Here is a 27,689-nt window from a genome sequence, read left to right on the forward strand (position 1 = left end):
TCTGACAAAGGCTCTAACCCTGGGCTTTAATCATGTTGCAAAATAAACTTTCATGAAACGGTACAAAAATCAAAAATACAAATACTGTATGTACTAAACAAATACACAAATGTTCCCTTTTAACGGGCCTATGAATAAACCGATTTTAACAATTTATAGGCCAATATGTAAAGGTTTTAGATCTCTAGTGTTGAGGGGTGCAATATATTCCAGCACATGACTGGCTTCATGTCTAGTTATTCTGTCATATTTTTTTTCTTCTTTTGAACTTTCACTGTTTTCATAGAACAGGCTTCAAAAAAAGGCTTAGTTAGGTAAATATGAAATCTCAATGTAAAGCAGAACTTTTGTGAGAATCTTTTTAAAGTATATGCAAATCAGATACTTTTCTAATGAATTAATACAGTATAAATGTGTTTTTGTTTGTTTGTTTTTTAAGCCTTAGTTACTATTTTATTAACTTAAATGATTTAAATTAAAGTCACTTATTTTTATTAACCACCATAGCAAAAAAATATTATACTGCAACTTACCAATTCTTAGATGTGGTGGCTGCAGTCATTTTCTTTTTTAGGCTTTTTTTCCCTTTTGTCCAGACAAATTAGCAGTTAGAAGGTTCTGAGACAAGCCATTTACACTGACAGCTTTCTTTCCTTCAACTACAGGTCGAAGGAAAGAAAATGGCTGGATTCAGTAAATCAACTTCATTACAGCCAGCCTGCCCATAGCTGGATCAAAATTTGGCCAGCTCCTGCTGAACCGGCCAGTTTGTTAATTCAGTTTATCTAAATCTGAAAGTTCAGTTAGAGGTAGCCATTTACTAGACAATCTGTACAGTCTCCATACAATCTTCTTTTGATTTACAAAGACATATGAAATAAAAAACTTCAAACCTAAACAATCCAATCAGTCTGTATACAATCAAGGAGACTCCTGCACTGAGGGCTGGACTGGCCTATCGGGATAGCATAAAATTTCCTAGTAGGCTACCTGCACTGGGGCCACTTTGAGCTGTGGCTGCAACGCAGCATCCTGTGCATCCAGGGCGGGTGCACAGGATGCACCGCGCCTGGGCACCAAAGCTCAACTGCCAGAGTCCTCCACTCTCTCAGTGTGATGTGAATTTGTTACAGTGGCCGTAAGGGCAATTCAAATCCAAGCTCCGTGACACAGTGGGAGATCACCGCTGTGTGATCCAGGAACTGGTAGGCTGTATTTGATGGGCACTGGTGGGCTGCATTGATCTCATGTATCATGTCCGCAGTCTCTGACTAGCTCCTCTACCATGTCCGCAGTCTCTGACTAGCTCCTCTACCATGTCCGCAGTCTCTGACTAGCTCCTCTACCATGTCCGCAGCCTCTGACCAGCTCCTGTACCATGTCCGCAGCCTCTGACCAGCTCCTGTACCATGTCCGCAGCCTCTGACCAGCTCCTGTACCATGTCCGCAGCCGCCGACATCTCCTGCACCATGTCTGCAGCTGCAGACATCTCCTGTACTGTGTCCGCAGCCGCCGCCATCTCCTGTACCGTGTCCGCAGCCGCCGCCATCTCCTGTACCGTGTCCGCAGCCGCCATCTCCTGTACCATGTCCGCAGCCGCCGACATCTCCTGTACCATGTCCGCAGCCGCCGACATCTCCTGTACCATGTCCGCAGCCGCCGACATCTCCTGTACCATGTCCGCAGCCGCCGACATCTCCTGTACCATGTCCGCAGCCGCCGACATCTCCTGTACCATGTCCGCAGCCGCCGACATCTCTTGTACCATGTCCGCAGCCGCTGACATCTCCTGTATCATGTCCGCAGCCATCTGCTGTACCATGTCCGCAGCCGCCATCTCCTGTATCATGTCCGCAGCCGCCGACATCTCCTGTACCAAGTCCGCAGCCATCTCCTGTACCATGTCCGCAGCCTCCGCCATTTCCTGTACCGTGTCCGCAGCCATCTCCTGTACCATGTCCGCAGCCGCCGACATCTCCTGTACCAAGTCCGCAGCCATCTCCTGTACCATGTCTGCAGCCTCTAACCATCTCTTTTATCATGTCTGCAAGTCTCTGAGGGGGAGTCTGGAGATGAGTCAAGAGTGGGAGCGCTGCCAGAATGGGGATCATAGGAGAAGTCAGATGTAGGTGGACTGTGAAGAGGAGACTATAGGATAAAACCAGAGCCACCAAGCTGGAACTGACTGAGCCCTGCACGGTGCACCTGAGGGGAGGTCAATGACAGCGCTTCCAGGCCAGTCTGAGGGGTGGGGGGGTGTCAGTGATGTAAGCGGTGAGTGAATACAATGATGTAAGGGGGCACTAATTTTAAGGTTTCCCCTTTATATCAGTAACCCCCCCATACCTTAGTGTATTCTTATCGCGAAAAGTGGTCTCTGGTCACCAGAGTCCCCCCCCCCACCCCACATTCCCAGAGTTCCTGGGGACCCCCTTGACGATTACTCCACTTTTAACCAGAATTTGCTCATATATATGTGTTTTCATATCTGTCTTATCTATATATGATACACTAGAATACAAATGTGCTTTAAAATGCATGGTTTTCCTTTTTATGAACAAGAAAATAATGACGTTATGCTGTTGGCCTGGTATATTAATGCTATGGGGCTGGTATGAAATTATTTCAAGGGCTGGTTTTTATTCCCCGTCCAGCCCTGCCTGCACTACACAGTTGGTAGATTTTAAAGGAGACTAAACAATCAGACTGTATAGTGCATGGCTAGCTTAACTCTACGCTCTCCCCAGATTTACAATGCTACTGTTCAAATATGTCCCAGCTGCTACTTCATAGAGTACAGCCACCCTAAAGCAGGGTATACACTTTCATGTTTGTTTTTTTTTTTTTTTAACAAAAAAATCCTGACAGATCCCCACATCAACAGAAGCGATATGAATGCAGGGATCTCTCCTGCTGTTCTGTATCAGAATGCACAGATCGGTGTTGTAGCTATTGGCACTGATCAAACATAGGTTTACCAGCATGACCGTTAAACAAAAGTAGGTAATTAGACTGGCTTCTGTTGAACAGACAGTGGTAAACAGACAGAAATTCAGCCACATTCCAGCGAGTTTTCGGTCTGTGTCTACCTTGCTTTAGACAGGAAGTGTGTTACTTGCTGGATCTCCACAATGCAATCACCACATGTAAGAATTGGTAAGCTGGTAATACATTTTTGTTTTGGGGTTTATTACCACTTTATATTTTGGGATAAGTGGGGAAGTGTTAAAACCCCTGTCAGCTTTTAATTGTTATCTTTATTCCTGCTTGGTGAATAATTTCACTAATGCCTTACTAAATTCTCTTTTTTTTTGTGAGAGGACTAGAAGGGAAATATCCCTATGGGACACAGACAGGCCAGCTTTTCTTAGTGTCTACCCTCTTCTAGGCAAAACATGAACAGACATTATGCTGTCCGTAAATGATCTGATAATTGCATTGCTAAAAAGAACAATGTCATTATCAGATGCCGATAAAGCCTGTCTGCAAATTTTGCTCAGCCACTGGCTATGGTCAGATGTGTAATCCTCAATACATATTTGGCCTTGCTACTGTAAGGGGATCCTTGCAAATATAACGGAATTAGATTACTGGAAAAGTGAGTGAACATAAACACATACAATTTTACAATTTATGGCACAATATAGAAGTGCAGTTTCCAGAACAAATAGCAGCACAAAACACTGCAGCCACCTGCTGGACACAAACAAACTTACATGCCAGGAAGACTGGGAATTGGCATTGGACATAACAGTTTTCTTTAGTTCTTCCAGAACAGGTTCGGAGAAGGGTGCATGGGATTGAATGAGTTGCTTGTATTGAACTTGTCTTAACAGCAGGAATAATGGTGGCTTCTCCGGACAGCTCTTTATTCCCTATTAGAAAATTACATAGACAGGCAAAGTCTACTGAAATTCTGACAATAGTCTCATGATTAGAATTATTCAGTAATAAAATTGTAATCTTACTTTAAGAAGACACAAAGAAATCTAGACATTAAAAGCTCTAGTCCGGATAGGGCGCATGCACATGTAGGCATTCAGGTGTACACAGCAAGAGCTCATCATATATTTCCATGCCTGGGAGTCACAGGTGTTGGGGTACATCCGTGGCCAGCAGCCCGCTCAAATCAGTGACAGGCTGTCAGATGCAGCAACTTTACACCGGTAGTCACACATTCGAGTGGTTACATGTGTACAGGCACAGATGTTAATGTCCAGGGCCACTGAGCCTATACAGGCTGTGGCTGAACATTAATGTCAATGACTCCCAGGTGCACTATATGCCCAAGTGCTTCCATGTACACGAGCTCATAAGCATCATCAGTAAATGAATGTAATCTTGGATATGTGTAGTTAATATTATTTCTAAAGCTTTATTTAGACAGGCGTTGACACCTGTCTTGTGTACATGCTGCGTTTGTTATTGTACCTGCATTTGCCCAAGGCTGTGTTCAGGCAGCCTATAGAGGTGGATGTAGATGATGCAGTGGCTGCATGGACACATCCGTACGTCAAAATCCGACATGCATACAAGAATGGGTGCACAAATCCCAACGCAGACTGTGTGCATGCACCTGCTCCTGCATGCATGTCAAATGGGGCATCCACCTTTATAGGATGTCTGTGTGCAGCCTAGTGGATGCAGCTACCAGTCTGAATGAAACCCAATAAATGTAATCCACAGAGCCACCAGCAATAAGTGTTACAAGTACCTTCAAAGCTGGATATCGAATTTTGCTAATCAAAAGGAAGAGGAAAGTTCTTTCCAGAGTTATTTCCAGTTACTGTACACAGAAGCAGGATGCCGTTGTATACATGCCTTATTTACTGTTTCAGGCATAAAACTGTACAGAAAATTATTTATTCTTCCATCAACTGCAAAATACACAGGCAACTGACTTTTTACCTTTTCATGCTAATTACTCAATGATGCATATTGTCTAGAATTGTTATTTAGGGATCATTCACACTATGTGCAGTAATTGGCATTAGCTTTGGAGTCGGAGAATGAAGAGTCGGGCCGTTGATTCTCCTCCTGGGCAAACAGGAAGTGTGGTGTGTCCTGAGACAATCGGGTCACAGGAACTGCTTCCTGATTGGCCGGGAAGAGAATCAGGAAGACAATAGTGAATGTTAATTCGCTATTGTCACAAAAGTGGGTGAGTGGCCCTTTTTTGAAGTCAATTAGAGCCTCAGGCTCTAATCACGTGCTTCAAAAAAAAAAACCCCATCGAAATCTATGCCTCTGGCATGTAGATTAGGGGGCCGTTTGCATGGATAATGGGCGTGGCACCCATGCACCCTGCATAAGCGACAGCCACTGCCTGCAACTATTAGTTTCAGAAACTGTGCTAGTCATTGGCAGCCTACAGATTCCTCTCATAACAGATTAAATTCAATGTGAGCAGCCCAGCAGCTCAGAAGCAATCTTTTATTTCTTTCTGCAGGTTTACAAAGTGGGTTCTGTCCTGTAGGCACAGTCTGCCTTGGAAACGAATTGGAATGCCTTCTGAGCCTATCTGAAGAAAGCCAAGCAAAAACATGCATGGTCACCTATGCGCTGCATGGCTGTTTGGTGGAGTTATGAGCGAGTCCTACACCCAGCTATCAAACCAAGACAAGTACAAGTGAAGTGGAAGACCTCTTTAATTCAAAATAGTCATATATAAGTTAATATAAACTTAAACATAAAGTTTACCTTTACCTTAGTACACAAAGCCTCAGCCTCTGAAAGTTTATTTTGATCCTTCAATGAAGAAATGGCTTGGCACAAGGACCAGGTCTCCAAGGACTGTGCATAATTAGTTGGAAGCTGCGTCATTGCTTTTGCTTAACAAAGAAATATATATGGCGTTATGTGACGCATTATAATACATGGAATCAACGAGAATAAAAAACTTGAGAAAAAAAAAAAAATTTCCAGAAGGATTAGTCATCGCAGGCTTTTGAATAACTACAATTTATATCCAGCAGCCTCTATTCTATTGCACTTGGTACTCATGCATCAAATGTCTGAAGATACAGACATACAATGAATTTCAACAATACCGGCTATTTTCTTAAAAGTGGAAGGTAGATGTAGAAAGTAATATACCCATACATTAAAAACGGTTGTATAGATAGTTTTTAAAGACTTTCCACGGTTTCTGCTACCAAACGTTAGCCATTGACTTATTCCACCCTTAAAAAAAGACCCGTGTCACCACACTGTTCAATTCAATAAAATTCTTCCCATAAGATTATATGTGTACAAGCCTCTTTTGTGTTGATGTCCGAAAGCTCAGAGACTTTCGATGGGTAGTGCCATCCTGGATGTCAGCAGCCCCAGAAGACTCAGCTCTGTCATTGAAGTGACACCCTATAATTTCCCTCCCCTCCTCCCTAGGTGGGTACATAAAAATGTTTTGAAACAAAACAAAAAATAATCCTGCACTAACTGCCAAAAGCGAGCAGGCTAAGACTCCTGTAGGCCTAGTACGAAGTTGGAGAAGAAGGCCCATTGCTTCGGCCTTTCCTGCTCAGGTGACCCCACCGAGATCTCTTGTGCACTTCTAATGTCCTGGGAAAGCAATTCCGTCCAGCCTGTCAGACTCTGCTCTCGCTCTCTCTCTCCGCTTTACACAATACGCGGCTTTCCTCTGCACTCTGTGCTCATAATAATATTGCATGTCCTCTATCCAGAACCTCAACTGCTTTGAAGCTTGGAAACCGGATCTTTATGGCCAGATTGAGTGGTACTGTGGAGCAGGAGGGCGCTTTATGATCTCTTTGGGGGATCGAAGTGTTTGGTAAGGAGCCTACTTTACTTTTGGGTTGAGTGGTCTGATGGCACCCTTCTTCTCGTGACACTACATTGTATGTTCATCTCACCTAAGAAGCTGGTTACGGTTTGGGACCTTTTTCTTTATAAATTTGGACTATATTAATTTTATTTCACTTTATCATGAGTAAATCCCATTCACATTGATGATCAATTGCACATTGAAGATAAACTGCTTAACTGTGGATTTTTTTACTCATTTATTTATACAAGATGAATTGAATTTCAAGGTATTGCATTGTTTATGATTTTCACTTTTATGAATTATTGTTATTATAATTAATGTATTCATTAAAGATATATAGAGATTTTTAAAGGGACAGAGGAAAATGTTATGTTGGGAGGGGGAGGGCAGAGGAGCTGGGCCAGTACAGACAGTAATTAGAAACTCCCAGAAGAGGAGAGGGGTCTATGCTAGAGAACTGACTCTTGCTGAAGAAATCATAATTGTTAGCAACTTTAAAGTCAATAAAAAATCCTCCTTGGAAAGGAAAAAACATCTGTAAGTAAGCATTTGAAATACTTGATGTATCTCAGCTTTTACCTGAAAATGTATTTAACTGGTGACAGGGTCTCTTTAGGCTTGAACAGTCCATTTCTTTCAATGGAAAATACTTTCCTCAAGGCTATGTTTTTTTTTTTTTTATGTATTTATTTTGTTTTAAACGTTTTTATTATGTTTTCATAAGTTTAAACAACAGATGTACAGTAATATCATATGTGGAAATACAATATTTGACGGAATAGAAAATAATAGAAATTAAGTTTTTATTAGTAATAAACATTAAAATAAGCTATAAGGTAAAAATTAGTAGATGATACAAAGTTACTTGTAACATATTCCTGAAAAGAAGTATCGTAATTTCAGTCATGAGTATGGAGAATAGAAATAATTCAATAGAATATTGTACCTATGGTTTTGAGTGAAGAGCCAGGTAGTTAAAATATGTATGAGATGGTACATTAGGAGTGTTACAGGGCAATCAAGAGAAATAGGTAAGTTTTCCAGGGCCAAGTTCCTGCATATTGGCTTGGCATTATCTGGAAATATGAGTAATATTTCAGATTATCCCACAAGACTCCTATTAGAGTAAAAATAACTAATGTAAGGAGAAGGGGAAGCTTAGATAATATTATGATGAAGAGACATTGGGATGTGAAATGGGGTATGTCACCAGAGGGGGTCAGTAGAAAAAATGAATGAATTAAATCACATGCCAGATTATAGATCTTAAACCCTTAAGGGAGTAGTAAAGAGGTGTCAAAGCCCAGTAGTAGGAAATGTTCAATCCATGGTGTCCACAGGGCTTCAAATTTAATGTATTTATTTCATTTTACTATTAGGTTTACTGCATAAATGCAAACTATAGCAACGACTAGGAAAAATATTTATCTATTATACACAGTATATGAAAGTCCAACAGTAACATTTAGAAACAAGAGCAAGGTAAGCTAAATGCCCAAAGAAGCAGTTCAATTTCCTGTTACACCCTTATTCTAAAATAGATTAAATTAATAATTTTCCTCAAAATTCTACAAACAATATCCCATAATGGACACTTGAAAGAAGTTTGTTTGAAATCTTTACAAATTTATAAAAAAAAAAAAAAAAAAGGAAAAAGAACTAATCACATGTACATAAGTATTCACAACCTTTGCTCAATACTTTGTTGAAGCACCTTTGGCACCAATTACAGCCTCAAGTCTTTTTTAGTATAATGCTACAAGCTTGGCACACCTATTTTTACAGTTTCTCCCATTCTTCTTTGCAGGATCTCTCAAGCTCCATCAAGCTGGATAGGGAGCGTTGGTGCACAGCCATTTTCAGATCTCTCCAGAGATGTTCAATCGGGTTCAAGTCTGGGCCACTCAAGGTCATTCACAGAGTTGTTCCATAGCCACTCCTTTGTTATCTTGGCTGTGTGCTTAGGGTCGTTGTCCTGTTGGAACATGAACCTTCACCCCAGTCTGAAGTCCAGAGCACTCTGTAGCAGGTTTTCATCAAGGAGGTCTCTTTAAAATGCTGCATCTTTCCCTCAATCCTGACTAGTCTCCCAGTTCCTGCTGCTGAAAAACATCCCCACAGCATGATGCTATCACCACCTTGCATCACTATAGGGATGGTATATATTGGCCAAGTGATGAGCAGTGCCTGGTTTCTTCCAGACATGAGGCTTGCCATTTAAGGCCAGCCGATTTTGTGTTATTTTTGTTATATGTTATCTGTGTTGTAATGCTTGTTTGAAATGTATGGTTGTCACGTAGTGTTAAGGTGATTTACCCTGTGGGTTCCTTGAGGCTGAAAGAGTATATATATACTCCAACCCTCTTTTAATGGAAGAATTTTAGAGTTAAAGGAAAAGTCCAGCCTGAGCTTTTTAGGCTGGGCTTCTCCTAAGAGTCACAGGAGTACAAACCCTTTGCACCCTGTGACCCGTTCTCAGCAGAGAGCGGTCTGAAGTCCACTTTCCGCTGACGTCACTGAAATCAGTCGAGGCAGCGAGTCATCCTGACTTCAGAAGTCTGGATCTGCCAGCTGCTTTGACTGATGGCAGTCTCAGCGAGACGGTGAGACGGTCGTGCCCCGCTGAGACGGCCGCTCCCGGCCTCTCCACAGCTCAGCGCTCCAATGAGCGTGGAGGAACAGAGCAGGAGAGCTGCTGACTGACAGTCAGCAGCTCTCTTCTCAGGGAGGAGTGAGAACAGATTCATCAGCGCTGTACGGTGGTTCGGTTCTCAGTGCAGAGACGTTGGGGGACAGCTGCAGCATCGGTCTGATGCTGCATCCACCCAGGTAAGTATGAATATATAAAAAAAAAACAAAAACAAAAAAAAAAAAAAATACATATCTTTTCAATGTATTCTTTATGACTTAGATGGCAACACCACATGGGTGTGTGATGAATTGGGTAAATTAGGTACTAAGTTCCAAGCCTTAGTTTTAAGCACTCTACCATATAGGCCTGATTGGTGGAGTGCTGCAGAGATGGTTGTTCTTCTGGAAGGTTCTCCTCTCTCCACAAAGAAACACTGGAGCTCTGTCAGAGTGACCATCGGGTTCTTGGTCACCTCCCTAAGGCCCTTCCCCGACGATTGCTCGGTTTGGGGGCAGCCCGGTTCTAAAAAGACTCCTGGTGCTTCCAAACTTCTTCCATTTATGGATGATGGGGGCCACTGTGCTCATTGGGACCTTCAATGCTGCAGAAATATTTCTGTACCCTTCCCCAGATCTGTGCCTCCATACTATCCTGTCTCGGATGTCTACAGACAATTCCTTGGACTTTATGTCTTGGTTTGTGATCTGACATGCACTATTAACTATGGGAGCTTATATAGACAGGTGTGTGCCTTTCCAAATCATGTCCAATCAACTGAATTTACCACAGATGGACTCCAAACAAGTTGTAGAAACATCTTAAAGGATGATCAGTGGAAACCAGGATGCACCGGAGCTCAATTTTGAGTGTCATTGCAAAGGCTGTGAATACTTATGTACTTGTGATTTTTTTTTATTTTTTACTTTTAATAAATTTGCAAAGACTTCAAACAAACTCCTTTCAGGTTTTCATTATGGAGTATCGTTTGTAGAGTTTTGAGGACAATAATGAATTTAATCCATTTTGGAATAAGGTTGTAACATAACAAAATATGTAAAAAGTGAAGCGCTGTATATACTTTCCAGATGCACTGTACAGTACCTTGAAAAAAGTATTCATACCCCTTGAAATCTTCCACATTTTGTCATGCTACAACCAAAAACATAAATGTATTTTATTGGGATGTTATGTGACAGACCAACACAAAGTGGCACATAATTGTGAAGTGGAAGGAAAATGATAAATGGTTTTAAACATTTTTTTTTTACAAATAAATATCCGAAAAGTGTGGCGTGCATTTGTATTCAGCCCCCCTTTACTCTGATACCCCTAACTAAAATCTAGTGAAACCAATTGCCTCCAGAAGTCTCCTAATTCGTGTCCACCTACCCTGTTTCCCGAAAATAAGACATGGTGTGATTGTCAATGATGGCTGCAATATAAGCCCTACCCCCCCCAAGTAAGCCCTAGTTAAAGTCCTTGTAGGTCTTCTTTTCAGGGTAGGGCTTATTTGGGGGGTAGGGCTTATATTGCAGCCATCACCGACAATCACGCTAGGTCTTATTTTCGGGGGAAACAGGGTATGTGTAATTTAATCTCAGTATAAATACAGCTGTTCTGTGAATCCCTCAGAGGATTGTTAGAGAACCTTAGGGAACAAATAGCATCATGAAGGCCAAGGAACACGCCAGACAGGTCAGGGATAAAGTTGTGGAGAAGTTTAAAGAAGGGTTAGATTATAAAAAAAATATCCCAAGCTTTGAACATTTAACGGAGCACCGTTCAATCCATCCTCGGAAAATAGAAAGAGTATGGCACAACTGCAAACCTACCAAGACATGGCCGTCCACCTAAACTGACAGCCCGGGCAAGGAAAGCATTAATCAAAGAAGCAGCCAAGAGGCCCATGGTAACTCTGGAGGAGATGTAGAGATCCACAGCTCAGGTGGGAGAATCTGTCCACAGGACAACTATTAGTCGTGTACTCTACAAATCTGGTCTATATGGAAGAGTGGCAAAAAGAAGGCCATAAAAAGTCCCGTTTTCAGTTTGCGAGAAGCCATGTGGGGTAAACAGCAAACATGTGGAAGAAGGTGCTTTGGTCAGTTGAGACCAAAATGTAACTTTTTGGCCTAAAAGCAAAACGCTATGTGTGGCGGAAAAAAAATACTGCACATCACCCTGAACACACCATCCCCACCATGAAACATGGTGGTGGCAGCATCATGTTGTGGGGATGCTTAACTTCAGCAGGGACAGGGAAGCTGGTCAGGGTTGATGGAAAGATGGATGGAGCCAAATACAGGGCAATCTTAGAAGAAAACCTTGAGACTGGGGCGGAGGTTCACTTTCCAGCAGGACAATCTGACAGAGCTTGAGTTATTTTGCAAAGAAGAATGGGCAAAAATGTCACTCTAGATGTGCAAAGCTGGTAGATACATTCCCAAAAAGACTTGCAGCTGTAATTGCAGTGAAAGGTGGTTCAACAAAGTATTGATTCAGGGTGGCTGAATATAAATGCATGCCACACATATTTATTCCTAAAAAAATTTGAAAACCATTTATCCATTTCCTTCCACTTTACAATTATGTGCCACTTTGTGTTGGTCTATCACATAAAATCCCAATAAAATACATGTTTTTGGTTGTAACATGACAAAATGTGGAAAATGTCAAGGGGTATGAATACTTTCTCAAGGCACTGTATATTATAATTAATGAAAGGAAATATTCCCTGGCCCCTAGAATGGCCATATCATCTCCTATACTGGACAGCTCTGTAATACTGAAACATAAGCACATAAATGTAATATAGTGCAGCTTAGCAGTCCTTTGATATATTAGCTCCATTTCTTTTCTTTCCTATTTATTTTCACCCGGTAATACAAACTGTATCCAAGAAGGAGCAGCGCTCCTGGTTTGGACTACAGAACACCTCCCCCCCTCGTTATCTCCATAACATAAGGGAGGTGGGTGTTTTATAATCTACAGGAGAACTGGCTTGGGATGATAACACTGCTTGGTATTTCACTGAAACAGAGAATGTAGCACACAGGAGCTCACTGAATTTCTGGCAGAAGTAATAGGAGTTTTTGAAAAAAAATTGGATTTTTATTACAGCTTACCTGTAAAATCCTTTTCTTGGAGTACATCATGGGACTCAGAGCCTTAAGTAATTACTTAATGGGTTAATGTCAGGTGTTGACACTGGTAAACCCAATCAAAGGAAGTTTACTCCCTATATAACCCCTCCTCCTTCCAGGAGCACATCAGTTTTTGTAGCAAAGCAATATACTTAAATCCCAAAAAAGAGTGGAGGGACCTCTGTGTCCCATGATGTACTCCAAGAAAAGGATTTTACAGGTAAGTTGTAATAAAAATCCTATTTTCTTTATCGTACATCATGGGACACAGAGCCTTAAGTAATTACTTAATGGGATGTCCCATAGCAATGCCACATGAGGGGTGGAAGAAACAAGCCGCAGGGTACACCTAGACTTGAGGAAAAAAATAATTTCCTTGTCAAAAGATCCAAGGGAATATCTTGTATCAGCTCAAAAGGCTGTTTCTGTAATGCCGAAAGGACTAAATCAAGTCCCAAGGGTGACCTAACCGGAGGATTAATCCACGTTATCCCCTGAATAAAACTATGAACCAGAGAGTGTGAAGCAAGTGGTTGTTGAAGAAACACCGATAAGGCCGACACCTGGCCTTTGATAGTACTCAAGGCCAGCTTAATTTCTGATCCCATCTGTAGAAATTCAAGGATCCTACCTATGACATATTTCCTGGGATGCCAACCCCTGGATTCACACCAGGAGACATATGCCTTACAGACGCTATAATATATGACTCTGGAGGCCGGCTTCCTAGCATTAACCAAAGTAGAAACTACTGAACCTGACAGCCCATGGCCTTTCAGAATGTGGGTCTCAATAAATAGCCAAACCGTTAAATTTAGCGTCTGTAAGGTAGGATGGAATACCGGACCTTGCGAGAGAAGGTCTGGCCACAGTGGTAGGATCCATGGCCATCCCCACCGCCATCTTTACGATCTCTGCATACCAAGATCTCCTGGGCCACAACAATCACCTCCTTCCCTTCCTGCTTGATCCTGCAAAGAAGACGCGGAAGCAGCAGAGCAGGAGGGAACGCATAGATCAGTGAAAACTGATCCCACGGAAAAACCAAGGCATCCTTTGTCCTTGACACAAAGTTGATGATCTTTTTGTTGAACATGGATGCAAACAGATCCACGTCCGGAATTCCCCATCTTTGACATATTGACAGAAAGATGTCGGGGTGAAAAGACCATTCTCCTGGGAACAACTATTGGCGACTCAAGTAGTCCACCTGCCAATTCTCTATTCCTGGAATAAAGACTGCCGACAGGCAAGGAATGTTGTCTTCTGCCCAGGATAGGATAGGATATGATTTACCTCTCTCTGAGCCGCACAACTTCTCGTGTACCCCCTTGGTGATTGATATAGGCCACTGTTGTGGCATTGTCGGATTGGATCCTGAGAGGACAATTCGTAATCTGAGCGTCCTGGCCTTCAGGGCCAGGCGTGCTGCCCGAATCTCGAGAATATTGATGGGTAAGGTCATTTCTGTTTGGGACCATTTTCCTTGGACAGATGCTCCTTCCAGGACTGCTCCCCAGCCCAGAAGGCTGGCATCTGTTGTCACCACCTTATAGGTAACAGGTAGGAAGGACTTTCCTTTCTGAAGATTCTTGGATATCAACCAACTGAGGCTTTGACGCACTTTGGTGGATAAACGCATTGGGAAGTCTAGAGCTTGGACCTTCTTATTCCAAGTTGACAGGATACTGTTTTGCAGCAATCTCGAATGAAACTGCGCATAAGGAACGACCTCGAATGAAGCTACCATCTTTCCCAACAATCTCATGCAAAGTCGAATAGAAGGATTCTTCTTTGCTTTGACCACCTGAATCAGTTCCCTTATGAAACTGATCTTTGCCTGGGGCAAAAACACCCTCTTCTGAGCTGTATCTATGATCAGGCCCAAGTACTGCAATCTCCTTGATGGTTTTAAGGAGGATTTCTCTAGGTTGAGAATCCACCTTAGGTATTCCAGGTAGCTGACTGTGCTGACCAAACTCTGGTTTAAGCGGGCTACCGACTGATCTATCAAGAGTAGATCTTCTAAATAAGCTAGAATCATTATACACTGAGCCCTTAATCTGGCCAAAGGGGGAGCCAGAACCTTTGTAAACACTTGAGGTGCAGTAGCTAGACCGAAAGGCAGAGCTACAAACTGAAAATGAAGATTTTCTATCTCGAAGCGTAGATATTTTTGGTGAGCAGGGAAAATAGGTACATGTAGATAAGCATCCTTGATGTCGATTGACGCTAGCAGTTCTCCACCTTGTAGAATGGAGACCACTGATCGGATTGACTCCATGCAAAAAGAGTGGATATTCAAAAACCGGTTTAGATTTTTGAGAACTAAAATGGGTCTGACATCCGAGTTTGGTTTTGGTACGATAAAAAGGTTTGAATAAAACCCTAACCCTCGCTCTTCCATGGGGACCACCGATATCACTTTTTGAGACAAGAGATGATCCAAAGCCAAAAAGAGAGACTTCTTTTTTTCTGGGTCTCTGGGAACATTTGATCTGAGAAAAAAAGGAGATGGGAACTCTCAGAACTCTAGTCTGTACGCTAGAGATATTGAGGAAGCTACCCATTTGTCTCGACACTGTTCCTTCCAGACCCTTGAGAACTGCAGAAGTCTTTCCCCCACTCGAGTGAGCGGAGGTGCCCCTTTATAAGGAGGTTTATTATTTTGTCTTTTGACCCTGGGGTTTACCTCTTGAATTTGACAGTGGAAGCCGTCGTGACTGCCTGGAAGCAGATGCCCATGGCACTGGAGAAGAGGCTTGTTTAAAAGAAAAACGCTTAAACTTCTTCTTAACTGGTAAAAGGGAACTTTTTCCATTAGAACTTCTTTGGATGCATTTATCCAGATCATCTCCAAACAACTGTTCACCATGAAATGGAAAACTAGCCAAGAGCTTTTTGTATAGCGCTTCGGCTGACCAATTTTTTTAACCACAGAACTCTACGCACATGTACCAGCCCAAGCATAAGCCGTGAGGCTTGGAGAATAGAATCTTTCATAGCGTCTACTGTAAAACATAATGCCTCTGATATCCCAGCCAAATTTTGGGCCTGCTGATCAAGAATAATCTTGAGCACCTCTTTAAACTGGTCTTTTAAGGACTGAGCGCAGGCTGAACCACTGAACCTGCCAAATATTGTTTTTAAATAGGAATTCCAACTTCTTATCTGTTGGATCCTTCAGCATTTGAGCATTGTCTACAGGACAAGTCAAGTTTTTGTTCATGAAGGATATAGCAGCGTCAATTGCTGGAATCCCCCAGTTCTTATTAAATTCTTCCTCCATAGGATAAAGTGTTGAAAACTTTTTTGGAGGAAAAAACTGTTTATCTGGGTGCTCCCACTCAGAATACATAAGCTTTTTCAGTAATGAATGGATATGAAAAGCATGAATAGGGCTCATCGACTGACTCCGCTACTGGCAGCAAAAATGTCAGCGTTCAGTGAGAGATTGTACCAACAGCCTTTCCTGTGAACCCGATCCTTCCGTATTAGACTCTTCAGAAGAAGAGGAGTCATCAGCCTCTCCCTGGTCCCCTGAGAGAAAAGCATCATCTCTCGCCCCCTGTTCCTCAGTTTGAGGGTCTGGGTAATGGACGGGGACCTATTACGCTTAGTCCCACTCTGGGATGCGATTAAGGCATCAATCTTTTGTTCCAAGCCTAAAATGGTTGAGGAAAAAACCTCTTCAGTAATATATACAGGGGCTGCAGTGCTAAAAGCAGCTGCAACACCCGACGTCCCTGATGGCTCATTCTGACCAGCCATATTACTCTCAGGGGAGGATGCCATCTTTTTTGGGATGGCTTTAGGCTTCCTAGTGGCTGTAGAAGTCTTTCTAGAGCCCTTTATTGAGGTGTTTTTACTCCCCCTTCCGACCATAGCTCGATGCACAAAGCAGAGGTACTACCAGAAGGAACACATCCACTGCTTGAGCAATAGTCCAGCCCTGCCGCTGCTATTAATGCTCAGCCTGATGCAATAGTAAATGTGTCAAAAAGAATGCCTGTGTTAACCAACCTCTTTCATGCCCCTCTTGATTTTGTGTCCCTCCGTCAGCTTGCAGCAGTAAAAATGGTGCTTTAAAAACACACATTCCCACGCTCAATGTTGGAGGATGCCAACGCCGCGCTAAGCCCCGCCCCCTCCGTCACTTTCGCCCCCCCTCTCTTTTTTAAAAAAAAAAAAAGCTTTCCTGCGCGAGTGCGGGCTTCTGATCCTATGGGATCACTCTGAGAGGGGGAAAAAAATGGCGAGGAGAGAGCCTGGAAGCCGACGAGTAGGGCGGCATGCCAATCGTTTTTTTTTTTCCTAACGCTCTTCCTCCAGAAGAGGGGGAGAATACAGCACAGGTGGGGGTGTCTGGTGAGGGGAAACCCCCCCCCCCCCCAGACTTACCGGAGCGCTGCTGCTGACTGGAGAGAAAAGGAAGCCTGCTGCTCCGGACACATCGTGATCATTTGAGCAAAGCATGAGAAGATATGTGCTCCATACAGCCCCCAGTGGTGACACATAGGCATGACAACATTTACTAAGTTAAAGGGGTTGTAAAGGTAAAAATTTTTTCACCTTAATGCATTCTATGCATTAAGGTGAAAAAACTTTTGACAGTACCGCCGCCCCCAGGCCCCCCGTTTTACTTACCTGACGCCTCAAATCTTCGCTCCTCGTCCGCTTCATTGCAGCTCAGCCTGGTCGCTGATTGGCTGCAGTGGATGGATTGAAAGCAGCGCAGCCATTGGCTCGCGCTGCTGTCAATCACATCCGATGACGCGGCGCGCCGGGGGGCGGGGCCGAGTGATACAGCGAGCGGCTATAGCCGCCGGCTGTATCACGGGAGCGCGCCCGCAAGCACTCACCACCGTGCGAGGGAGCTCGCATGAAGGTGGTAAATGCTTGCGGGGAGGAGCTGAAACAGCCGCCGAGGGACCCCAGAAGACCAGGTTCGGGGCCACTCTGTGCAGAACGAGCTGCACAGTGAAGGTAAGTATAACATGTTTGTTATTTTAAAAAAAAAAAAAAAAAATAACTTTACAACCCCTTTAAATGATATATTCATAAGAAAATTCAAAAATTTCTTAGAAAACTCCACTTACCTTTCCCGCGGCAGGGTTTTTTGTGATAAAACCAACAGACCCAATCTTCACCCTTCACAGTGGGTTCCGTTAATAAACCTTCAGAAGCTGGGGACCCTCGGGGAACCCCCAATCCTGGGCCTGTAATAGCACCTCTGCCAGTAAAACTTTAGGGCCTTAATACCAAAAGTACTGGATCCCGGGGTCCAGCTCTCTAAAAAAAGAAGCGTTTACAGGCAAAAACCTAGTTTCTTCAGACACGAGGCCCGGGTACCATTCAATTCAGCCTAAAAGACACTTTGAATGGATCCGGTTGCATAGCTGGCCCCAGCAAGGATTGCTCCAGTGGAGCTCAACACAGCACATCTTTACTCGTGACAAACACCTTAGACACTGGCGAAAAAACTGAACTGAGGTACTCCCAGTAGTGGGAGGGGTTATATAGGGAGTGGACTTCTTGTCTTAGGGTGTGCCAGTGTCCATCACCTGAAGGTGGCCTACAACCCACATAGTAACTACTACGGCTTTGTGTCCTGTGATGTACGATAAGAAAACTAAGTTCAAGTCCCAAGGGTTCAAGGGAGGTTTGACGGGCGGGTTAAGCCACGTCACCCCTTGTATAAAGCCCCGGACTAAAGAATGAGTAGCAAGTGGTCTTTGAAATAAGACCGATAAAGCTGAGACTTGGCCTTTAATAGTACTTAAGGCCAATTTTATTTCTACCCCTAATTGTAGAAAGGCAAGAATTCTGCCTATGATATATCTCCGAGGGTGCCAACCCTTGGATTCACACCAGGAAACGTAAGCCCTCCAGACTCTATAATATATAGTTCTGGAAGTTGGCTTCCTTGCATTAATCAGGATAGAGATAACTGACCCGGAAAGCCCCTATTTCTTTAGAATGTGGGTTTCAATAGCCAAGCCATTATATTTGGAGACCGTAACGAAGGATGGAATATCGTTCCCTGAGAGAGCAGATCTGGCCGTAGTGGGAGGGACCATGGGCCCTCCACTGCCATCTTTACGATTTCTGCGTACCATGACCGTCTGGGCCATGCTGGTGCCACCAGAATTACCGGCTTCCTTTCCAGCTTGATCCTGCAAAGAAGTCGAGGCAGCAACTGAATAGGGGGAATGCATAGATCAGTGAGAGCTGGGGTTACCAACGCATATGTACCGCATGCAAATGGATTCCTTGTTCTGGCCACAAATTTGACCAACTGCATGTTGAACCTGGATGCTAGAAGATCCACGCCCAGAGTCCCCCATCTTTGGCAAACAGCCCGAAATATGTCGGGGTGAAGAGACCATTCTTCTGGCGACTTAAGTAGTCTGCCTGCCAATTCTCTACTCCTGGACTGAAGACTGCCGAAAGGCATGGGACATTTCTTTCTGCCCAAGTTAGAATATGGTTCACCTCTCTGTGCTGAGAGACTTTTGGTGCCTCCTTGGTGATTGATATAGGCCACAGCTGTGGCATTGTCAGATTGAATCCTGACAGGACAATCCCGTAACCTGAAAGTCCAGGCCTTTAGAGCCAGATGAACTGCCCGAATCTCTAGGATACTGATGGGCAAGATTCTTTTGGTTCTTGACCACTGTCCTTGGACAGTTGTCTTTTCTAGAACTGCTCCCCAGCCTGAAAGGCTGGAATCCGTCGTTACCACTTTCCAGATGACTGATCTGAAGGATCTTTCTTTCAGCAGATTCTGGGTTAGTAACCACCAAGTAAGTCTTTGGGACACTCTTGGGGACAGCTGCATTGGTAAGTCTAAAGCTTGAATTGTTTTGTTCCAAGCAGGACAGGATACTGTTTTGCAACAGTCTTGAATGGAATTGGGCATAGGGAACTGCTTTGAAAGAAACCACCATGGTTCCTAGCAACCTCATGCAGAGGCGAATGGAGGGATTGCCATATGACCTGTCCCTCCGCACCAGTTCTCTTATGGAGTTGATCTTTGCCTGATGCAAGAACACCCTTTCCTGGGCTGCGTCTATGATCAGACCCAAGTACTCCAGTCTTTTTAGTGGTATTAAGGTATTAAGGAAGATTTCTCTAGGTTGAGAATCCAACCCAAACTTTTCAGATAGCTGGTTGTAGTGTGTACGTTTTGTTCCAAATGAGCCACCGATTGATCTATAAGCAATAGATCGTCTAGGTACGCTAGGACTTTTATGACCTGTGCCCTTAACCTGGCTAGAGGTGGGGCCAGCACTTTGTGAACACCCGTGGTGCTGTGGCTAGCCCAAAGGGCAGGGCTACAAACTGGAAATGCTGCTGTTCTAACTTGAACTGCAGAAATTTTTGGTGAGCGGGAAATATAGGGACGTGCAGATATGCATCCCTGATGTCCATTGATGCCAGAAGTTCTCCTCCTAGAAGGATAGAAACTACGGACCTGATTGTCTCCATGTGAAAGGAGCGGATCTTCAGGAACTCATTTAGCTTTCTTAGATCTAGAATGGGTCTGACGTCTCCATTTGGTTTTGGTACCATGAAAAGATTTGAATAAAACCCCAGACCTTGCTCTTTTGTGGGGATCTGTATGATCACCCCTTGAGATATTAATCGGTCTAGTGCCTGAAACAGAGATTGTCTTTTCTCTGGATCTTTGGGAATGCTTGACCTCAGGAAACGAGACGGTGGAAAGTCCCGAAATTCCAAATTGTACCCCAGCGTTACCGTGGAGATGACCCAGCTGTCCTGAATTTCCTTTTTCCAGACTCCTGAAAACTGCAGAAGTCTTCCCCCCCACCTTGGTGAGGGAGGTTGCCTCTTCATGATGAGGCTTTAGGATTCTGTTTTGCAGGTTTCCTACCCCAGGACTTCCTTTGAGCCTGGGTCTGACCCTGAGGTTTTACTCTGGAGTCTGACGGTGGAGGCCGTCGCCACTGCCTAGAGGCGGAAGCCCCTGGCGCAGGGGAAAGAGCCTGTTTAAATGAAGGGTGTTTATATTTTCTTTTGACTGGCAAAAGAGTACTTTTCCCACTAGAAATTGTCTTGATATATTTATCCAAGTCTTCTCCAAATAGTCGCTCCCCATGAAAGGGGAACTCAGGAGGTTTTTACATGGTGCTTCAGCTGACCAATTTTTTAACTACAGGATTCTACGCATATGCACAAGCATAAGCGTAAGGCGGGATTCCTAGTGAATAGAATCTTTAATGGCATCTATGGCAAAACATAATGCCTTAGGTAGTTCAGCCAAATCCCGAGCTTGTTGTGCAGGAAGCTCTCTAAGGGCCTGTTTAAATTGGTCCTTTAGGGATTGGCAGACGCCTATTGTGGCACTGCGGGCTGAGTGACGGCACCTGCTATGGAAAATGCAGATTCCAACTTCTTATCTGTTGGATTCTTAAGCATCTGTGCAATGTCTACAGGACAAGTTAGGTTATTATTCACATTGGAAATCGCAGCATCAATTGCTGGTACTTTCCATTTTTTGGAAAATTTCTCCTCCAGAGGATAGAGAATTGAAAATCTCTTACGAGGGAGAAAATGCTTATCCGGGTGATCCCATTTAGCAAAAATAAGCTGTTCTAGTAATGCATGTGCAGGAAACGCATGCAAAGGATGAGAAGGTTTTAAAGAACCCAAAGAAGAAGCAGAGTTTTCAGGAGAAAAGAGGTTTAACCTTAAACTACGTAGAGGGTTCTTTACTGTAAGAGCGGCAAGGATGTGGAATTCCCTTCCACAGGCGGTGGTCTCAGCGGGGAGCATTGATAGCTTCAAGAAACTATTAGATAAGCACCTGAATGACCGCAACATACAGGGATATATAATGTAATACTGACACATAATCACACACATAAGTTGGACTTGATGGACTTGTGTCTTTTTTCAACCTCACCTACTATGTAACTATGAGACTCCGTTGAGGTTAGCATGAAAGTGGAACGAACCATTTCTGAAAGAGATTTTGAGGCTGAAAAAGGTTCATCTACCGCTGTTATCTCCGCAGAGCAATCATCGGTTTGCTTTTCCTCCTGATCGACTGAGGGTAACACCTCATCCTGTGCCCACTGTTCCTCTTGTAAGGTTTCTGAAGTGGGGGAAGGGGACCTAGTACACTTCCTATCCATTTGAATGGAGGATGCGATTAAAGCCGCTAATCTTTCTTCCAGACCCTGGAGGGAGAAGGAAAGGGCATCTTCAGTCACGTATACAGGTGCTGAGATGTGAGAGGCAGCTGCATCATCAATTTGTTCCAATGGCTCACCCTGGCTTGCCATAACTGGTGATTCAGGCAAGGATGACAGTGTGGAAATGTGGTTCTAGATCCTAATGCCTGGGGGTGAAACCTTTTTTGTTTTTTGTAGTGTCTTTTTTGGCAGGTATAGTCCCAAGTACAAAAACAGAGGTGCTATACAAATTGCACTAAATCGCTGAAGATAGTCATGACTTTTAAAGCCACTATAAATTTCAGCCTAGTGCTGGAAAAAGTGTCCTTCCTGAATCAGGAATGCCAGCTTTGCAACCCATACGTGTCCCACAGTTCGTGTGTCCCTGTATTGCAGGCTGCTTGTTTCCTCTTCATCAGCAGAGAGATTGTCACAGCTGTAGTATTTTATCTGTTTTGTAGCCTGACGTGCATCCTCGTGGATCCAGCAGTAGAGGCACAGATATGCAAGAAAAACACAGCCACAGTAAAACAAGTCTTAGTGGTATTTAGTGGGACCTTCGCATCCCCCACGCCGGGCGGGGGGGGGGGTAAAGTAATGAGGGGGTAACCCTCTGGTCCCATCAGGGGGAGAAAAAGACATTTTTTGCAGATTTCTTTTTACCTTACAAGTCTCCTTCCACACGCTGTGCAACCAGACATGGACTGAGCTTTCAGTGAAGACAACAGAGTAAGGTATGTGCATAGACTCTATCTAGAGGAGATTTTAAGGCATGCCAACTTTTTTTCCTTAAATGGAAGAAATACAGAGATGTTTTTAATACCCAAGTTTCTTCCCTTACCTTATCCTCGCCGCAGGATTTTGCTGAATTAACAGAAAATTCAACCTTCACCCATCTCGGCGGGCTGCGTTTCAAGGACCTTCAAGGACTGGGCCCTGTACAAAGGACCCCATCAGGAAGCTTTAGGTAATGTAACAAGACCTAAGCCCTGGGTTCCTGGGGTTCAGCCCTACAAAGAAAGGCGTTACAGGCAAAACTTCGTGCTTTGGATACGAGGTCCCAGGTACCATCTATTTTAGGCCTCAGTGGCACTTTGAATGGATCTGGTTTCTTTCTATGGAGGCTATTTAAATCCAGCATGGATCCCTCCTGGAGCACCTCAGAGCACTTCTTCACTCGTGACCAACACCTTAGACACTGGCGAAAAAACTAATGTGCTCCTGGAAGGAGGAGGAGGGGTTCTATAGGGAGTAAACTTCCTTTGATTGGGTTTACCAGTGTCAACACCTGAAGGTGGCCTATAACCCATTAAGTAATTACTTAAGGCTCTGTGTCCCATGATGTAAGATTAAGAAATAAACATGCAGAATATGCATGTATTGGAGAAATGTATGAATAAATACGTAAACTACAGACTGCACAGCAATGTTACACCAATATAGGATATTTTAGCTTCTGTACAGGTATGGGTACTTTACCATTGTTTATAAAATGTAATTTGTTGATATTTCAACAAAGGCATAAAAAATATTTCTTCTGTACAGTCATTGTTTCTTTGAAGGACATTCCTATTATTCAAAGCTAAGATAGATGTATAGTTGCCAGAATAATTTCTGTTGAAGGATGCATCTGTCACGGTGGGTACTTACTCTTGGATTTCACAGATGCTAAAAATGTCACATTAAGTTCTGGGCCTTTGGCTTGTGCTTTATTGAGGTAAGAAGCCGTATACTCTGCTTGACAGGCAGCCATTAATCCGGCCCAAACTGCTGGATTATCTGCAAAATAAAAATATGAATAAATATTTTCCCAAAATGTTGGATAGGTACACATTACAAAAAAGATTAAACTGTACTAAAAGCATAAGCTCCTTTAGAGTGTAAAAAGCATGCCATAGTGAGCAAAGTCACATATACGTAACTGGATCACAACTGACTGGTTTTAAGGTTTATATATAAAGATGATAAAAGCCACACGCCTGTAAAATGATACTTAAAATAGCATAGGACATAAGCTGGCAGTTCAAGACTGTGTGAGCTGTTAAAGATTTGTGGAGTTGCTTCAGGCTGTCTTCTGGGAGCCCACCTTATGGGTTAGCTACAAAAAGAAACCATAAATCTGTAGTATACACTAGAGGGCAGTAGAGCAACACATAACAGAAACCAATCCACAGATACCAGTTGTTTCAGCAGCAAAATTATCTTCACTAAGCATAATGCAGACACTGCAAAACCAGAACATCCATTTAAAATGTAGGATTTGTACATGTATTATGTGTAAGTGTATTAAATCCCAAGCAATACAAATCTAGTATATTGCAGCTTACCAGCCCTTATATGTGGTGGCTGCATTTGTTTTCTTTCTCTGGGTTTTTTTACCCTTTGTTTTCACATGGCGATCCTGCCACTAATGGAGTAGCAGCTTTGCCAGCCTTGGGCAGTAACTGTTTTAGGACTACAAAACAATTCACTTTTTCACCATAACATAAGGAGAGGTGTGCTGTAGTTCACAGAGAGAACTGGAGCAGAGGCTGGGAACAAAGGAAGTTATCTCACAGGATCAATAAACTTTTTGCACTCACAGAACCAACAATTACAATGATGTATTTAACAGACCAGAATGGAGCACAGGAGATAAGTTCATTGTTAGTGTTTACATGCACTGCAATGACCAACATAATCCAAACGCGGCCATATTTTTATTTATTTAAGTTTATTCTTTCAGTTTCACATACAGAGTAATTCCTACATTGTGATGTGTTTTTTGTTGTAAGGTAAAATAGTATTACACACACACACTCGCCTTGTGATCCTGCCAGTAATACATTTCCTGCCTAGAGTGACAACACTCATATGCTGTACTGTATCTATGGAGCAGTATTGTCACCTTGGAACAGGTGTATTTAGGGGCTACAGATCCCCTTCCCCATCGCATGGGGAGTGTTTTGTAGTTCACTGAGAATGCTGGAGCAGAAGAGTACAGAGAGCACCAGACATTCGGCCCGTGTGTACTAGGCTTTACTGGAGAGTGAACTGGCATCATCAGCTCTGTCCAGTGCACTAACCCCAGAAGTAGTACGGTTTACCCAGAAAACAATAGTAAAACAGTAAGTAGAAAAAAAAACAACACAGGACCAAAAGGCGTTGGATCACTTGGGCTGGGACATGTATGTATTAAATATCCTTGAACCCACAGTACCGTGCTGATCCACTGGAGAGATGGACATAGTCAAAAATGCAAAGCCTCTATGCTACACATTGGCAAACAGGGGGAGTCCATAGATAGATATAGAAATGGTGAATGAATAGATGGTTGATAAATAGGACTCGCTTCCAAAAAGATCAGAATCAAACATTTATTGTATAGTCATGAAGATAAAATTACAGTAGAAATCGGGTCACAACCAAACTCTGTACACTTAAAAGTATCGCAGCATAGATGGTAAGGATGAAAGTCAGTGAACACATACCAGCTGGAAAATCCAGAGAGTTCACGCCGGGTGGCGGCTACTGATGGTCACATGGGATGTCTAACTCCTTTCCCATCCCATTGGTGAGAGAGTGCTCCAGGGTTAACTCCCCCTCTGACACAGGTGTCAAGCTTGGCAGCGTTATCCCCTCCCATCCACGACCTCATTTCTACTGTGATTTTATCTTCATGACTATACAATAAATGTTTGATAATGAAAAGTCCTATTTATCAGCCATCTATTCATTCACTATTGCTATATATATACACACATATATACACACACACACAGTGGGGACAGAAAGTATTCAGACCCCCTTAAATTTTTCACTCTGTTATATTGTAGCTATTTGCTAAAATCATTTAAGTTCATTTTTTCCTCATTAATGTACACACAGCACCCCATATTGACAGAAAAACACAGAATTGTTGACATTTTTGCAGATTTATTCAAAAAGAAAAACTGAAATATCACATGGTCCTAAGTATTCAGACCTTTTGCTGTGACACTCATATATTTAACTCAGGTGCTGTCTTTTTCTTCTGATCATCCTTGAGATGGTTCTACACCTTCATTTGAGTCCAGCTGTGTTTGATTATACCGATTGGAATTGATTAGGAAAGCCACACACCTGTCTATATAAGACCTTACAGCTCACAGTGCATGTCAGAGCAAATGAGAATCATGAGGTCAAAGGAACTGCCTGAAGAGCTCAATTGTGGCAAGGCACAGATCTGGCCAAGGTTACAAAAAATTCTGCTGCACTTAAGGTTCCTAAGAACACAGTGGCCTCCATAATCCTTAAATGGAAGTTGTTTGGGACGACCAGAACCCTTCCTAGAGCTGGCCGTCCAGCCAAACTGAGCTATCGGGGTAGAAGAGCCTTGGTGAGAGAGGTAAAGAAGAACCCAAAGATCACTGTGGCTAAACTCCAGAGATGCAGTTGGGAGATGGGAGAAAGTTGTAGAAAGTCAACCATCACTGCAGCCCTCCACCAGCCGGGGCTTTATGGCAGAATGGCCGACAGAAGCCTCTTCTCAGTGCAAAACACATGGAAGCCTGCATGGAGTTTGCTAAAAACACCTGAAGGACTCCAAGATGGTGAGAAATAAGATTCTCTGGTCTGATGTGACCAAGATAGAACTTTTTGGCCTTAATTATAAGCGGTATGTGTGGAGAAAACTAGGCACTGCTCATCAGCTGTCCAATACAATCCCAACAGTGAAGCATGGTGGTGGCAGCATCATGCTGTGGGGGTGTTTTTCAGCTGCAGGGACAGGACGACTGGTTGCAATTGAGGGAAAGGAGAATGCGGCCAAGTACAGGGATATCCTGGACGAAAACCTTCTCCAGAGTGCTCAGGACCTCAGACTGGGCCGAAGGTTTACCTTCCAACAAGACAATGACCCTATGCACACAGCTAAAATAACGAAGGAGTGGCTTCACAACAACTCCGTGACTGTTCTTGAATGGCCCAGCCAGAGCCCTGACTTAAACCCAATTGAGCATCTCTGGAGAGACCTACAAATGGCTGTACACCAACATTTCCATCCAACCTGACAGAACTGGAGAGGATCTGCAAGGCGGAATGGCAGAGGATCCCCAAATCCAGGTGTGAAAAACTTGTTGCATCTTTCCCAAAAAGACTCATGGCTGTATTAGATCAAAAGGGTGCTTCTACTAAATAATGAGCAAAGGGTCTGAATACTTAGGACCATGTGATATTTCAGTTTTCCTTTTTTTAATAAATCTGCAAAAATGTCAACAATTCTGTGTTTTTCTGTCAATATGGGGTGCTGTGTGTACATTAATGAGGGAAAGAAAATGAACTTAAATGATTTTAGCAAATGGCTGTAATATAACAAAGTGAAAAATGTAAGGGGGTCTGAATACTTTTCGTCCTCACTGTATATATCTATATATATCTCTCTCTATATATATATATATATATATATATATATATATATATATATATACACATAATTTGGACACCTCCCGTTTACCAGTGTGCAGCATAAAACAGGAAGTAGCAAACTGACAGAGGTGTGTCACCTGGAGTTCCACTTTAACACTTTAAACAAATACAATGATATCAGACTTGAATACAGCATAATAGAAGTACCTGGAAAGAAATGTGCGGCTCTTTGCAAGGACTTCAAAGGATTTTGCTTCTCATTGTCACATGCCAGAGTCCCGGCTGCTAATTCATTCACTGCAGTGTACAGCAGAGATTTCTGGGGAATAGAGGAATGTATCAGTTTTATTTTCACTTAATTGTAAAGTTTTCTCTGAAAAAAAAAAAAAAAAAAAAAGAAGATGATAAAGAAGCAAACCTTTGCTTGACTTTGGCTTAAGGTCTGAGCCACAATGCCTGCGACTGCACCACCCTAAAAACAAGAAACGTAGGCGTTAGTATTCTAAAGTCATGCATTAACACATAACAAATATATTTTCAG

At 43.1% G+C, this 27,689-nt stretch overlaps 1 protein-coding gene across 2 annotated transcripts in view; it reads right to left on the reverse strand.

Moving 5' to 3' along the window:
- The window catches only part of SKIC3 (SKI3 subunit of superkiller complex), a 214,149-nt gene that overhangs the window by 35,059 nt on the left and 151,401 nt on the right, over positions 1–27,689 (reverse strand). For both annotated transcript variants that reach the window (XM_073624527.1, XM_073624528.1), the window contains exons 33-37: positions 27,567–27,620; positions 27,356–27,467; positions 23,414–23,542; positions 5,708–5,832; positions 3,718–3,876 (exon numbers count right to left, since the gene is read on the reverse strand). In XM_073624527.1, the coding sequence (XP_073480628.1) occupies positions 3,718–3,876; positions 5,708–5,832; positions 23,414–23,542; positions 27,356–27,467; positions 27,567–27,620 (579 nt within the window). The remainder of the gene's footprint in view (positions 1–3,717; positions 3,877–5,707; positions 5,833–23,413; positions 23,543–27,355; positions 27,468–27,566; positions 27,621–27,689) is intronic.

The sequence above is a fragment of the Aquarana catesbeiana genome, linkage group LG01, assembly GCF_042186555.1.
Source record: "Aquarana catesbeiana isolate 2022-GZ linkage group LG01, ASM4218655v1, whole genome shotgun sequence".
Taxonomy (NCBI): domain Eukaryota; kingdom Metazoa; phylum Chordata; class Amphibia; order Anura; family Ranidae; genus Aquarana; species Aquarana catesbeiana.